The sequence below is a fragment of the Xiphophorus couchianus genome, chromosome 9 (genome assembly GCF_001444195.1).
Source record: "Xiphophorus couchianus chromosome 9, X_couchianus-1.0, whole genome shotgun sequence".
Taxonomy (NCBI): domain Eukaryota; kingdom Metazoa; phylum Chordata; class Actinopteri; order Cyprinodontiformes; family Poeciliidae; genus Xiphophorus; species Xiphophorus couchianus.
Genome location: NC_040236.1, coordinates 9,760,453 through 9,776,266, shown reverse-complemented (window position 1 = coordinate 9,776,266; position 15,814 = coordinate 9,760,453). Strand labels below are relative to the sequence as shown.

Below are 15,814 nucleotides of genomic sequence, written 5' to 3'. Positions count from 1 at the left end.
TGCACTTCACAGGGCCTCATCTCAGCACTCAAGTGTGATAGGAATCTTATCGTGCACTCAAAACAAAAGCCCATCTGATTACATCTCCACTATCAGCATCGCGAATGCGGGTGAAGATCATAAAGGTGGTGTACGTGTGTGCGGGTGGCTGTGTGTGTGCGGAGAGTCTGCTGAGCCAGGCTTCACCCCCATTGCTTTGTTTTAAAATCCTTGTGGATTCAGGGAATGTTCAGGCCTGTACGCTCCATCAGCACATAGATGTCCAGTTTTGCCAAATATCAACACTCCACATTTTATCAAGTTGCAGCAACAGACTTCTGCTTGTTTTATTGAGACTTTACCTGAACAGACCAACACATAACTGTGAAGTAAGTATAAAAGAATACCCTGTTGAGCCATCTACTGATGCACCTTATGATATATGCAGATGAAAAGTGACACTGCACACCCACATGAACCCACCAGTCCCGCTGTGAAACATTGTGGTGGCAACATCAGGCTATGGAAATCCTTTTCATTGACCAGGGTCAGAAAACTGAGATGAATGGAAGATGGATGAAAAAAAACCCAGCAAAAAGTGATCATGTTCCAACAGAACAATGATTTAAACATGCATTTCCATTTCAGCTCATTTCTTGATTATTTTTTAAAAATCACACGTCAACTCATCATGTAGTTCCAAGTAATAAGTTCAGCGTTTATGTCTTTTTCTTTTTTTGCCCTTTAAAAAAGATTAAAACACGGTGGTTGTGTGGCGTAGTGGTAGAGTGGTCGTTTTATATACAGAGGCCATCATCCTTGTCCAGGATCTTGATTCCTTGAGACGTTTTCTGAGATGTCACTAAACTTTAAGAGTCAATTGTTTTGGTCAAAGCATTTTAACATGTTAAAATAGTCCAGGCAAAGTCCAGAATTCAATACAAATTAGAGAATGTGAAGCAACACTGAAAAACTTGTCATTCAATTTGACTTAGGTTGAACTATTTTGCCACCAGCAATATATAGAAACCAGTGTCTACATGTTCACAGATGATAGACGCATATACCAAAAAAAAATAAATTGTCAGATTTGTAGTGAAAGGTGACTCTAAGACGCCTCGACTCCGTGGAAATGCATGGCACACTTTTCAGTTTTTTATTTGCCAGAATAAAACCGTTTCATGTCACAACTGTGTATTTCTTAGAGTTGCTTTATTGCATATAATCCTAATAAAATATAGTTTTTGATTGGGATGGGACAAAATGCAAAAAGAACAAAGTTCAAGGGGGGTGTGAATCTTGATGCACCATTTGTGGGAAACTTTAATGAATGTGGAATAAAATACAATTAATGATTCATATGAATAAAGGTGGTTTTATATTGCCTGAGATTTCATAAGCAGGCACCATTAAACACAAACCAAGTTAATCCAACCTCTTTATTTCACATGATGGTTTTCTGCTAAACTGTACACACATTCTCAACATAAACAGCAATTACTATTGTTGAAAATTAAACAAAATCCCCTCCTCTATGTCAGCGGGTAATTAAATTGAACTTTTATGACAAGCTAGATCCCTGCTGTAATTCCAAAATGAGACAAAAAAAATATACACAGATTGATGGAACCCATCATCGGTTCTTAGATAGTTGCTACAACACCGGCCTGAGTCAGTGAGGGTGGAGATTTGCTCTCCCATGAACAGAGCAAATGCGGAGCTTTTCTGACAGTTCGGTGCTGTCAGTGAAGATGTATGAGAGCAGAGGGGCATCTCTGACCCCACGCCAACAGTAGATTAACCAACTCCCCAGGCAAGGCCAGACTGGCTCTTAAAATCTGACCCCTGTCCTCCGACACCACCACATGGGGCTTCTTTCACCTCTAAACTCTGCAACATGCCACAGTGCATCCACCCCCCACCTCTTCACTAAATTTTATGCGTTCTTCATCCACTTGTTCACTGAGTGTCCAGTTAGTGTCCCTCAGAGGGGCGTCCGATCTGGAGCTGCAGGTAGTTTTCACTGACGTCTCCTCCAGTGTCCCACTGCTAGAAATTTGTAGCCTCCCTCCGGGTGTCTCTTTGGGAGTGTCAACTGTGGGGCCCCTGGTGGGAGATTTGTTGATATGATAACTCGATTAGGCCTCGGGATGGATGACGTTTTGGCAGAAAGCCAGTCAGCCGCACCCAGGGAGCCACTGGCTCGTCTCTTTAACCTCTCCTCAGGAGGCAGCAATTAGAGGTAGTAATTGGTGAATTAGGCACATTGCTAGACGTTTTCCCTGCTTCCTCTCACTTTCTGTGGCTTGCGGGTGGAACCGAAGCCAAGACAATAAAGACCTGCATCTGAGTGTATTACTTTTGCTTTGTCGAAATCGTTGCGCCCGCTGTGAGAATACAAAGTTACTTCTTGCAGATGAGAAGGTTGACAATGATTGGGGCCTTTTCTATGTCTTTCTGTTGCTTTCTTTTATGTGACTGCATGCCTGGAGTTTTGAGGATATAATTCAATTAATGTGGCCAAGGCCAGCAATTCAAAACCTGGCCTTTCATCTACAAAATTTGCATTATAAAACGTCACCAGACAGCCGAAGGTCCTCCGATGTTTTAGACTTTTAAAAAATATTAGGACGGCAGCATTTTCAGACAAGGCCATTACCTCGACAGCACGCCGTCGTCATTGTGTTCTCATGGAAATGGTTCATGACAGCTCAACGTCAGCTCATCTGTCAGGATTTTTCAACTCTAAAACTTGGTCTCACAAATAGGAGCATATAGAGTAAGTCTGATGTGAGGTTATTTGCTTATACGTTGAAAGTCATTTTGTATTAATTGTGAACTAAAGACTTTGTTACCCTTGTTTTGTTGTTTTCAGCTTGCCTAAAGCCCTACCAACATCAATTTTTCAGTTTTTAGGTCAGTAATATCCCTGTAAATATCTGACTCCTGTTTATTATACATTTATTGAAAACACTACCAATGCGATGTGATATGAAAGCCTACATCCCCCTAGATGCCAGAAATTGAGGATATTTTCAATCATGTTGAATAGTGGTTTCCAGTTTAAAAAAATAGCATATTGTATAGAAATTAAAAAATAAAAAAAGCACAAGTGGAGCACAAAAAGGAATGACCCCCCAGAGAGTTAAATGTTCATTCTGCAAAATTCATTTTACGAGAATTGCTGATGATGATGACGATGCATTGCCTAGAACAATCAAAATCCTGAAAATAATGCATTGCAGCAGCCAACCAATCACTAATGATCTCTTATGTATCTTTAAAAAATATATCTGCTTATGGAAAAGCTGCAGTTTGTGGCTTTCAAGGATGTTTTTAATGGCAATATATTTGTAAGTTTGGAGGAAAAGCTGGTTGGTCAACATTTAGGTTTTTAGTCCTACAATATTAAAATACGTTGGTAATTTACGTGTTTTCATTCCATTAAGTTACTCATTGCTATCTGCAAACATTACATATTCTCCAGAGAAGCTTAGGTTAGTTTTTTTTCTGATATCTGGTTTTCTGTGAAGTATAAAATAAAATATTGAGTTGCACTGATAGAGGCAGATACCTTTAACAGAATATGAAAAAAATTACAAGTTTATCCTCACAGAGCCATCAAAACATTTGTCTTTAACTCTTATTTGAATTTTATTAAACTCAAAAAGTGCACCACATCACAGTACATATTGAGGCAGTTATTTAGGTTAACTGTAGGAAATTGGACATTTTTAAGAGAAAACAAAACTGATTTTTGATATGTTACCAGATCATGAATTAATTACTTAATGTATTTATTGTCACTATAGTGATGTATTATATTTATACAGAGCTAATTAGAAGAACATGGTAATTCTGCACTCTGACTAACTGACTGGTGCATCTCAAGCATTTTCTTCTCCTTAATGAACTCTTTACATTTTTTTCAAGTTTTAGTTGCTCCTTATTCCATAGAGATCTTTTTTGGCTACTCCAGTTTGCGCACTTTTCTCTGACGTTCTCACTGTCCCTGACTTTTTACGCACTGTGGGTTTATTCTCGCATATTCAAGGTGTAATCATCTGTGCCTTCCTTCGTCCCCAACCCTCCAGCTCTCCATGTCCGGGCCCGCTGGGCTGGAAAAGTTGCTTCCAGTGGACTGTTTGTTGTGCTTTGTAAACGTCTAACCCCAGGAGGTTTGCTGGAAGAGAGGGACGCCTGGAGGACACTGGTTCTTTCTTTTCTGATGAGCATTGCTCCAGTGAACTGCAGCTCTGTCCTTCTACAACTTTTAACACAATGACCTCTGAGGCTGGGTCCAAACAAAACAAGCTTTGTTTAAAGACTTTGTGCTGTGAAACTCGCAGGCACTTAAAGACATGCTTCTTTACTTTGACCATAGATATTCTTGTATTAAAACTGGAACATCAGTTGGGGAAGAAGTCTGTGTGTTGTAATAGTTTATCAACTCTTTAGTTTACCAATATAATTAATTTAGGGAGGAAGACTTTTGTATTTTATGGCTTATTATTTTGTGACAATTTTAATGAGGTTTTAATCAAATGCCAGAGAAATGATGGAGCAAGCAGAGTTTTCTTTCTGTGCATTGCTCCTCAGCTAGCTGAAAGAAGGCGCCTGTTTTCAAAAATCTTACACTCTTTATTTAGGAGTCTGAGAGTAAAAGGGGGTTAAATGCGCATGTACACCACACTTCTCATATTTTTATTTGTAAATTGTGCTTTTTAACAGCCATGCACTAAGTTGGTTTATCACTTAAAACTCTCAATGAAATACATTGAGACTTGTGATTGTAACTTGACCAAAATGTGGAAAAGTTCAAGATGCTGTAGCTTGAAGAATAAAAACAATATTTACAGGATGGTGGAAATGGAAAGAATATTATTAAAAGATATTGAGAAAAGGACAAGCGCTGGAGCTGGAGATGGCAGAGCTGAAGACCTAAAAGATTAATTCTATTTATTCACTATTATTTCCTTTCCAAACCACTTGATGGAGTTTTTGTATAGAAAAACTTAAACCTTTAATTTATGTGTACTTCATTTATAAAAAGTATATGAATAAACTTGACTCACTAAATTTAAATTATTACAGTAACACTAATTTAAAACTGTAGTTGACAATCTGCAAAAAGCAGGTCTGTTATGAGGCTGACAGCAAGCAAGACAAGCACTAAACCAGCTGGTAATACTATATAAATTGCAAACCCACAAAAATGATTAACACTCTGCACAATATGTTTCTGAAAGCTACTACTAAATTAATCTGGTGTTGACATTATATAACACACTGATCAATATCTTAAGTAGTTTTATTTAATTATTGCTTTGTAAATATGGTGAAACTGTGGGGGCGGGGGGTTAATCAAACTGTAAGTATATCATAGCAGTTCATGTTACTTTTTACTTCAGTGCAGCTTGAGGCGTCATGAACTGAACTCCACATGCTCCTCCCATCAGCTCCGAATTGTCAATTCATTTCTTATTTCAGCAAATCCTGTGTGTGCGTGCAGCATCAGTTCTCTCATCTGTTTAGCTACTGATGTGCAGCACAGCCCCAACACACACCTATGAGCACTTGTAAAAGATTTAAACCTCTCTGTATTTTCATCAGAGCGAGCCATGTGCACATGGGACGTTCCCTCTTTCAACCTGGAGACGAGTCGCCAACACTTGAGGTAGACTTTCAAACTGAGGAAGATTTCTTGAGGGGAATTCAGTGACGTCTGTGCGGTTTGAATTCCGTCTGGCGATCAGAGTACAAATCAACAGCTTGGCCAGCTAACGCATGTCCCAAAGCCTTCACAGATGGTGCTGTGGTGTCCTCACACTCAGGATGTTCTCTGACACTCATGACTCAGTCTGTAGTAATGACACCACACAAAAAAAAGATGAGCTGGCTTGAAATACTCATTGGGAGTCTGTTTCACTCATATTCAATATTTCCTCTTCAAGACACGCCTGTTTTGTTTTAAAGGACTTAAAGGGTCGATAATTTGTTTGTTCCACTTTGTAGTTTACTGAGCACTACAGAAGGCCGAAATGTTTGAGATTAATGCAATAATCTGTAGTAGATGTTTCTAATCTGTCAGGGACTTTGCCTGGCAGATCTAACATACTCTAAATAGAGAAATGGCTCCATCTAGTGGTCGATCTGTGTTCAGTCGTCTGATGCTTAATATTAATCTTGATTGTGACTTTAATCCTGAGTTCTAGTACCGCTCCTGATTCCTGCAACGTTTGCTTTTTTTTAAGACAACAGGCATTTCTTCCAAACTTGTTCATTTCTTTGATATGCAGGGGAAAAAAACATAACAAAACATTAAACATTAAATTTATTTATAATTTTATTATAAATAAAATAACCTTGTAATCTTTCGTGTTTTACTAAACTTGTAAAATAATTACATTAACTGCTTAAAGGGATTTTTTTTTATTAGAAAAAATGCCTACCATGAAACATGAGTGGGGGGTAGCAGATCAAGCAGAGCAAATAATTTACAAATAATTCAAAAGAATGGAAGAAAACATTTGTTTCCGTTCTTTCTGTTTTAATGACAACTGAGCTGAAAGGAGTCCATGACTGTCTTGAGAAAATAAATATATCAGTTTTCCCCATTTTGTTAACACCTTTATTGGCTTTTATTGGAAAACACAAAATCCATCATAACTGAGAAGTGGGCTGATGCGTAATTCACTACAGTTGAAGCTCAGGCTGTTTGTTTAGATTTGCTATGCTGCTGGAGGGCGAGTCTTTACCCCGACTCAAGTTTCTGTTTTAGCCTCTAATTGGTTGCCCACCAACTCTGACCTGCTTCCTGCCCCTGCTGAAGCCTTGTTTACATGGTGTCTTAATGGTGATGTGCAGTGTCTGTTTTGTGCTGCACATCAATTTCCATGTAGGCAATTATTAGCACAGATTTTCCGTTTATATAACACAAGGGAGGACAATATTTAATAATTGAGAGACTTCTGAGAGAAACTGCTTGCACTTTTCAGCCGTGTTTTTTGAATCAAACCAGAATTTTGAACCTTTTTCAAAAGAGTTAAAACCAGGTTGAAATGTTACACCCAGTATTGTCAGAGAGTGTTTTGTCTAAAAGTGGGGCACTAACACAGTGTTTCTTCCCGGAGTTGCATTAGCTTTCCTCACAATGACAAAGAGCACATTTAGCTTCAGGGATTTGAAACACTGGTTGTTTTTGTTGATTTTTGGAGCCATGTTTCTCAGTAAGTAATCCTCACTTTTAAATGAACTGAATATTGACAAAATCATAGGAAGTGATTCAGACTCATTTGAGTTCAAACTGCCTGTATCAATTAAATCTGTAAAACAAGTCTCGGTTTCCAGACGACGTGAAAGTAAAAGCTATTGTTTGGTGATAAAGTTCGGAATAAGATTTTGTTTTCAGTTTTATTATACAAAAGTAACCCAAGCAGGTTCTGGTGAATTATATCACCCACTCACTATGATGTTTGCATCAATTTTTCTGATTCTTAAAACGTAAGCAAAAATAGATAACCTTCCTCTCTTTTATGCGCTTTACAGCAATGCTCACCCCACTTCAGGTTCCACAGAACATCATAATGGAGAATAATGATCAGAGAACAAGAAGGTCTGCTGGTGCTGGAGACTCTGTGAGAACTCTGACAGCTTCTCATCTCTCTGCTCTCAGAGATCTATTATCAGACAGAAAAATCACAGGTGATTAAAAAAAATGTGTCCTAAATCAAGTTCAAATCTAGGTGCACCAACATTAATTAACAATCAACAAAAGAAGGGAAAATTAAATGCATATTTGAGTAATGTTACACACTATTTGACATTTGATAATCTGAATATTTCCCAATAAACTGAGAGTTCAGCTGGATAAACTATGGATTCTTTCCTATCGGGTTGGTGTGAAAGTATAACCACAAGAGGGCAGCAAAACACAACATTTCAGATTGCCCTTTAAGCCGACACAGATGGCGACTTCAGGGTTTTCCTCCAAACCTAGCGCTCTCCATTTATTCCAATGCATTTCATTTTGATCTCATCTGACCAGAGCACCTTTCCATACCCCTATTTCATAAATGCCCGTTTTTAGAGTGCAAAACTAATGGTTGTCTTGTTGGTTAGCATTGCCAAAATAAAACTTCTTATTTAAATTTATATTGGTTGGTCAAAGTGCTCTTTTTGATACTTTTCACTTTATGTGCTTTAATAAGAAATAAGACAGATGTGAAGGGTAATCAGCATAGTTAATTTTCAAAAGAAAACAAAATACATAAGAGGTTTTGCCCAATTTCAAAAACCTCATATGTTTGCCAATTAAGTGACAACCCAGTGGTCCCAAATAACAGGGTAAATGTTTGTTATTTGACAAAGTCCAGCAAATACAGAGGTCGATTCAGTAAGACCAATATTTAATCAGCTTTGACAGTCAAAAGATAACATTTAATTTCAACATTTGTTCTCTTTTTTTAACTATTGTGACTAAAATAACACAGACATAGTGACAGATAGTCATCTTCTCTGTTGAGTCATCAAATGTTCTTCTTTACAGTTTGCCTAAGCCTCCATGTTTCTTTAATTGGACAAAGTGAGATTCTGGACTCCCAGATGCTTCTTCTTCTCAAAGAGGTCAGTATGTCTAGAGGTTATTTCTAAGTATCTGGAGATTTTTTTTATGCTTGCAGCAAAAGGTTATCATAATAGCAATGTGAAAAGGTATTTGCCACATTCACATTTCTTCTGTTTATACTTTTTTTTGTCACAATTATATAATTCAGATTGTCAAACAAATTCTGATGTCATCATGTCATCAGACATGATGCTGATAATGTGATCATCTGGGGCTGCTTTGCTGCTTCAAGACCAGAAAAAATTGTTACAATTGATGGAACCATGAATCTTGCTCTAACAGTAAATAATGGAGAATATCTAATCATCAGATAAAAACTTTAAGCACAGGCACTCTTTTGCTGTGCAGTAGAGCAGTAATCTAAAGTCCACCTACAAATGGCTCTAAAAAACAACAACATAACAACATACTGAAACATTTAATGTGACCAAAACGTAAAAAAAAAAGATGAAATATCTAAGGAAAAACACTTTTTTCACAGCACTGTTGTTGCTCTCTCCTATTCGGTGTAATAAAGTAAGCATGTTAAGATTTTGCAGAAAGAACTGTGAGACAGCCCTTGCAGCACCCACCCAGTCAATGTTTGACAGGTCCAAAGGCCAAAAACCGGCTCCTTTGTATTAGTCAAAGTCAAACTATACAGTTTATCATTTGTTCATTCGTAAACAATTACGAAACAGACGCATGGGTGAAATCTGAAGCTTCACTAACTTAATCTGGTTTTCCACATGAAGAAATCAGCTGTATTTTAGAGTGACATGTCCATTTAATTACAGACCTGGCGTGAGTGGATTAAAGGATTAGAGTCAGGAGAACTCAGCAGGCTTTCAGGTCGAACAGCTTTTTGATCTTGCAGGAAAGTGAAACATTTCTGAGGATGTTTTAACAAAAGCAGGTTAAAGTCTACATTACGGTGACTGTCATGTTTTGTGTGTCTCTTCTTTCCTTTGAGACCCCTGATATCTACAACATAGGGCAGAAGTCGGGACTCTTCACCATGAGAGTTGTGAAAGTAAAGAAAGTGAGCGGCAGGAGATTTCATCATCCACCAACAGCCGTCCCACAAGATTAAAGAATTTCACAGAAATCCATGTAAACATAACTGGAATCTTTTCCATTGATGTAGTGACCCAGGAAGTGCTTATGGCTGCTTTTGTAATGTTTCATTTATCTTTGTAGTTCCAGATTAGATCTAGTAATGACATAGAGCATGTTTTAGTTCAAAGCTGAAAAACCAGTTGGATTTGCTGACTGATTGAACTGCTTCCTATTAGCTATATTAGCTAATAAAGACATGGAGCCATGACATCTGTTCTTGTTGATCATCTAGGAAAACCTAGAGCTCTTCATTCTTCACTCTGTTCATAAACCAACACTGCCAAAGTCACCATTACCTGGGGTTATAACCATATAATGACCACTATTCCTGCCTGGCTAGTAAACTGATTCATCACTGGAGTGGGGTGTAAAGAGGACAATGAGAAATCCCAGAACCAACAATACAGAAGAGCTAAAGGTCAGTAGTGGAGCAATATGGGTTTCCTTTACATTGCATCAGAGCAGCAAACTGACCATTTCAATGCAACTCTGCATTAACACAGGAACTTGTGTAAAAGGAGCCCACACCAAAAGTATTTTCTATATAACACATGGAAAACCTTTTCATTAAAACATTTAAAAAGTTTCAATAATTTGTTTTGATTTTATATAATATTCAAATGTTCAGAGACCCTGAACATTTGAATATTGCCTTTGTAGTCCCAGATTAGATCTAGTAATGACATAGAGCATGTTTTAGTTCAAAGCTGAAAAACCAGTTGGATTTGCTGAGTGATTGAACTACTTCCTCTTAGCTATACTAGCTAATAAAGACATGGAGCCATGAAACCCCTCATTTGAATTTGGGGTTTTCATAAGACGTAAAAATTTACAGAAATATGCGCTCAAAATATCTGTAATGATGTAAAATGTGTAATAGAGTTAAGGCGATAAAATACAAAAAAAAACCTTTTCAATGATACTAAAAAAATGTTGAGATGCAGCATATACTTGTGATTAAAGCATGAGAATTACAGAGGAAGCATTAAATGCAAATGTAACTTAAGTAATTGCATTTGGCCGTTCATTAAAGATTAACCTAATCACCTTCAAACAAGCCCGTTTACTATTAGCCCCGCCCATCGATGATATTAGCCAATAGAAGCGTGCAGCGAACCTTCGCCCTATCCCTCCTCATTGGTGTTCGCTGTGGTCTCGGAGGAAGTTTCTGCTGACGGCCAGTGGAGCAGGTTTCCACGGATTCAATGCCTTATTTTAGTTCAAAATTATAATAAAAAGCAAATCCACGCTGCCGTGATCGTGCGTAAAATGTCCGTTTTGGAGTCTCTGCCTGCGGAGGAGAAGGAGTTTCAGAAGGCTGTGGCTCAGATCGGAGGAAAGGAGAGGATTTATCTGGTCAGTGATGTCTGTGGAAGTAAGGAGGTGGACGGAGATGACGTCGGGATATTTCAGGAGTTCATACGTGACATGTTTCACAACAGCAGCCCTGACATCGGCGAAGGACAGCTCCCATGCTGTGCGCCAAGGGATCATCGGGGCGACACTGAAGGCAAGGCAGAGTCCGGAAAAAGCAGCGACATACCTTTAACAGAGAAGCGCAAGGATTTGGAGGAGGGAGAGAAAGAGAAACGACCGAGGAGCAACCCTCAGAGAACCGCAACCAGGAGGTTTAATATTTACAGCTCCAAGCGGGCTATAGACTCCCCGGTCATCGTCTTCATCTTCAGACAGACCTTCATCAGCAGAACTTCAAACGAGCTGTGTCTGCTGGAGATCCTGAAGGACGTAAAGGCGCGCACGAAGCGTGGCCCGGTCACCCGGCCTGCTCTGATTGGATTAATACACACCACGCAGGAGAGCGCAGAGACGCAGCGCTGCGCGCAAGTCCTGGAGCTTTTGATGCGCTCCGTGTTCCGCAAACACTCACCAGACACGATTTGGGTCGGCTGTTTTATCCCGAAGACAGAAGACAGAATCCTGAGCGTCAAGAAAAACACGTGCAAAGCTGTTTACGCTGCATCCCAAACAGCAGGTGTAGACATCAATTAATTTAAGATTAAGTTAATTTATTACTCAATTTTCTTAATTTAATATGGGGAATACAGACGGGAGGTCTTGCCTTGGGCACAATGCATGCAAGAACAGCCTCTGAGTGCAGCATAAAAAAGTGAAATATCTGGAATTAGCTTTACAAAGCCTGGAATCCAGTTTTAGCAGTGAGACCACCTCTCTTAATTTGCTGGCCCCAGGGCTGGATTTAGAAAATTGTGGACCCCCTGGGCAACAGCTTGTTTTTGATGGCTACACAGTTTTGTTGTTATTTAGATTTTCTTTGTATGGGATATGACTTTTAGGCCTTTCTCACAAAGCAGAGCTTCCTGAACAGTGAAAATACTTTTTTTCATGCAGCTGAAATATGTTTGGAGCTGATCATACTGTATGAGCTAGGCAAGCCTGCCTCGAATATTTCTGTGTTGGCTAAATTTGGACAGGAGATTTGGGTAACAAAATCTAGTTTTTAACATATTTTTCTGGGCTAAATAATAACAAAGTCTGACCAAACTAACACAGGCATGAAAAAGATATCCTAAAGCATCAATTGCTTTTAGGGAAATTTAGTATTTGTTGTACAAAGTCCTCCTATAAAAGGCTTAATTAGAAGGACATTATTGTTTTCAAATAGTTGCATGTTGCTTTTATATGTCAAAATCCAGTTAATTAAACACCTCACAGCCAGGTGGGTCTAAATGTTGTCAAACTATAAAATACTGTGCTTGGAAAGCATTTATTTACAGAGACATACATCTGTGTTTTGGGGTAATTAAAAACGGGAAGGTCACTGAGCTACAACATTTATTATTTTTTTTAATTTATTTTAAACCTTAGTAGCTGGTTACAGCTACAAAAGTTTTGGTTTTAGTTTGACTCGAGACTTAAAACTGACTAAAGATTAGGATAACAGTGACACATTCTTGCAGGGCTCTTTTGGGCAGGACTTTACCCAGACCATGAGGTTTTGTGGAGTCTAAAAGCAGTTTCTCTCTCTCTCTCTCTCTCTCTCTCTCTCTCTCTCTCTTAGAGATTTTCAAAGAAAACTTATAAGCCTATATCAATTTATTTATTAAAATTTATTGGAAATTCATTTATACAATGTTAGAGATTATCATGGCCCCTTGGACTGACTGTCCAAAGCCAAACACACAACAGCTGGCCAAAAAATCTCTGAGTTTGTTTACCCAAGAGTCTTTATCTGGCTGCTGCAATTTGTTAAAGAAACTTTTGTGGGTTGAGACCAAGACTTGCTCATAGCTGAGGGGCCCCACATCGTCCTAAAGCAGACCAGCATGCACCGTGACATGTGGGTCAATGTGTGACATTCACAAGACCACACATTTTTGCACACATTCTTTTCCCCTCCCAGGCATAGTTGCAAAGTCCATCGAACAAAGGCAGGATTCATAAAACAATCAGGCTCTTGGATGTGATGCCAGACCATTAAATTCTTATTATTACTTTTCAGATAATGCCGGGGAAAGTAGGAGCCAGACTTTGTGGCCAATCCAGTGTTGTTTCAGGCCTCAGGTGGGAGAAGTCACAAGGCAGACCAACAACAAATCTTCGAACTGCAAACCAAAAGGTGGCAGCGTTATACTTATGAAATTATGTTTTATTTATTATGTCCTTTCGTTAGCTTAACCTATGTAGGGTTGTCTTAATTACTTATGGTCATTAACTTTTGTCATAGACCAACACAAAAGAGAACATAACTGTGAAGTGAAAAAAATGGCATGGTGCAAGAATGAAAACGTAATGTGACCTGCATTTGTACTCACTGAATCCACTCTCGGTGGAATCCCCTGCGGTTACAGCTGCAAGCCTTTATGGAAATGTCTCCAGCAACCGAGACTGAAATTGTTGCCCGTTGTTGTTTGTAGCGTAGCTTCAAGGTCAGCCAAACTGGATAGAGAGTTTCTGTGAAAATGAATTTTCAATTCTTGGCACATATTCTCATTTACTGCTAGGCCTGGACTTTTACTGGGCTGTTGTCAGACATGCTACAGCTCTGGCTGTGTGTTGAGCTCCATCCATGTTTCCAGCAACCTACTTCCCTGAGCCTGCAGGGGGGAAACATATTCACAGCATTATGCTGCCAACACTAAGTATAGCATGGTGTGGCGCAGCATTACCTGAGAATGTGTGTGTGATTGTTTTCTCCCTCACATAGAAGACGTTTTGCATGACTGAAGGCAACCTATAAATAGAACTTCTCCTTGTTTTTTTAAACAGTGGATTTGTTTTTGCCAGCCCTTCACATTTGTGAAGTGCTCATCCGTGAGTTGTGGGTTTTTGCAGCTCCTTCAGAGATGGCATGGCTTAGAGGGGTGATCACATCTTTATAGGTTTCCAGTCGGACCACGCTTTTATTCAGACAGTGTACAAATCTTTGGAATATGTTTAAAATTTGGAGCATTGTTTCACAACCTAAGCTTGCCTTAAATTTCTCCATAACGTTTTTTTTTTAGGGCTATCAGAGTAAAGTATAACAATGCATTCTAAATTTTTTTAATATATATTTGTAAAATAGAAATTAGAACCATATTATTTTCCTTCCACTTTACAATTATTCACTGCGTTGTGTTGGTCTATTTTTATAGTTTTTTGCTTTCATTCTGGTCTTTCTAGCAGAGAAGCTGAATTAGTTAAAACAAATGGAAAATACATCTGTGTAGTTACATCTAAACTCTCACGACTAAACTGTTAAAGCCATAAATGGTGACTTAATTAAAAACAAATCTTGTTTGGTTTAATTGAACATTTCAGGCGAAGATGGGAGCCCAGACGAAGGACTCCCTCTGAAAACTGGCGTCTTCGCTGCTGAACCTCATGTGAAAGCTGCAGTGGACCACTGATGTTAATACATGTGGCCAGCTGTAGACCTATCACTGTGGACATCCTCACTGTGGAAGTTCAACAAAAAAAACATTATGTCATGTAACAGCCTGGTTATTACATGATGCTGAAACTATGACCACTGAGCCAACCAGACTTCTACCCTGAAAGATGCTGCCTGACAACTTGTTCTTAATAAATAACCTCAAGATGATTTACTGTATCTGTATAGTTTTACTGTAACACCACATTAACAGGGTATTTGATGAGATCAACTGAGGTGTAATACATAAATAAGCACATGTTGAAATGAGCAACAGAATAGCTGGTTGTTAGTACAACGAAGTCAACTCTTATTTTAACAGCCTTGAACCGAAGTGAGCTTTCTTCTTGAAGTCTTTTGTTTTTTACATGATACTTTAATTTAAACACTTAAATGATGCACGGCTCTATATTATTCCATTTTTTTAAGTTTAATTTGTTGCACTGTCTGAGGTGACACTGTGAACCCAGAAGAGCTCCATCTGTTGCACAGAAAATAAATGACCCAGACATCTTAAAGGGCTCATTTTTTTAAATGCTGTGAAGTAATGTGATTTTGTTTATGCTTTTGCTTTTATTTTAGTAGAACTTTGTGCCTTAGACAAAGTACTGTTTTAACTATTGTTTATCACAGGAACAAAATGCAACTGTTTAAAGTTTAAGTATTTATTTAGAATGTCAGTTTAACTGTCTTTATGAATAAAAACACTTTAACATGGATCGATATGGATTTTTGTGTGTGTGAAATATAGTTGTTGTGTTGAACTAGGTCCATTAAAAATATATAATTTGAAAAGCCCGTTTATTTTAGGAACTTATCACTAAGTAGAAACACATTATGTAGAATAATTAAACATAGATAGATATTTCAGTGCTGCTATCTAAGATAATTTTCCACTTACAGACAATAAAAACTTCACATTTAAAGTTAAAATATTATAAGACCAATAAAAAATATTTTTTACATACCAAAATGTAGGCATAATGAAAAATATGTTTAATACCCGCTTTGAGGTTGTTATTTTCTAGAGGTATTTTTAGTCAGACAAACGAGACAAATATGACTGTATCTTATGGAACAGTATATAAGAAAAAGTAATTGTCCCCCATGTTACATTATGAATTAACTGTGATTAAACTACATCTTTTTGAAAGCTGAGCTTAAATGAACAAGCCAAACCCAGTGGCCTACAGCTGGTAGATTAGACCTGTACTGCT

The 15,814-nt window shown here is 38.2% G+C and overlaps 1 protein-coding gene and 1 long non-coding RNA gene across 3 annotated transcripts; one reads left to right on the top strand and one right to left on the bottom strand.

Annotated features, from left to right (window-relative positions):
- Positions 1–4,599: 4,599 nt before the first annotated feature.
- LOC114151455 (uncharacterized) lies at positions 4,600–10,906 on the bottom strand. Its single transcript, XR_003596946.1, has 3 exons — positions 10,821–10,906; positions 7,538–7,658; positions 4,600–5,840 (listed from the first exon to the last, which is right to left on the bottom strand). It is a non-coding gene; the product is annotated as an uncharacterized LOC114151455 (long non-coding RNA).
- On the top strand, positions 10,842–15,316 carry LOC114151454 (uncharacterized protein C2orf72). 2 transcript variants are annotated; one of them, XM_028028670.1, is made up of 3 exons: positions 10,842–11,696; positions 13,185–13,301; positions 14,486–15,316. In XM_028028670.1, the coding sequence occupies exons 1-3, from the start codon at positions 10,973–10,975 to the stop codon at positions 14,572–14,574; spliced, it is 930 nt and encodes a 309-aa protein (XP_027884471.1). In that variant the 5' UTR covers positions 10,842–10,972; the 3' UTR covers positions 14,575–15,316. The 2 variants fall into 2 exon arrangements, with proteins under 2 accessions (XP_027884471.1, XP_027884472.1); XM_028028671.1 differs by lacking the exon at positions 13,185–13,301.
- The last annotated feature ends 498 nt before the right edge of the window (positions 15,317–15,814 follow it).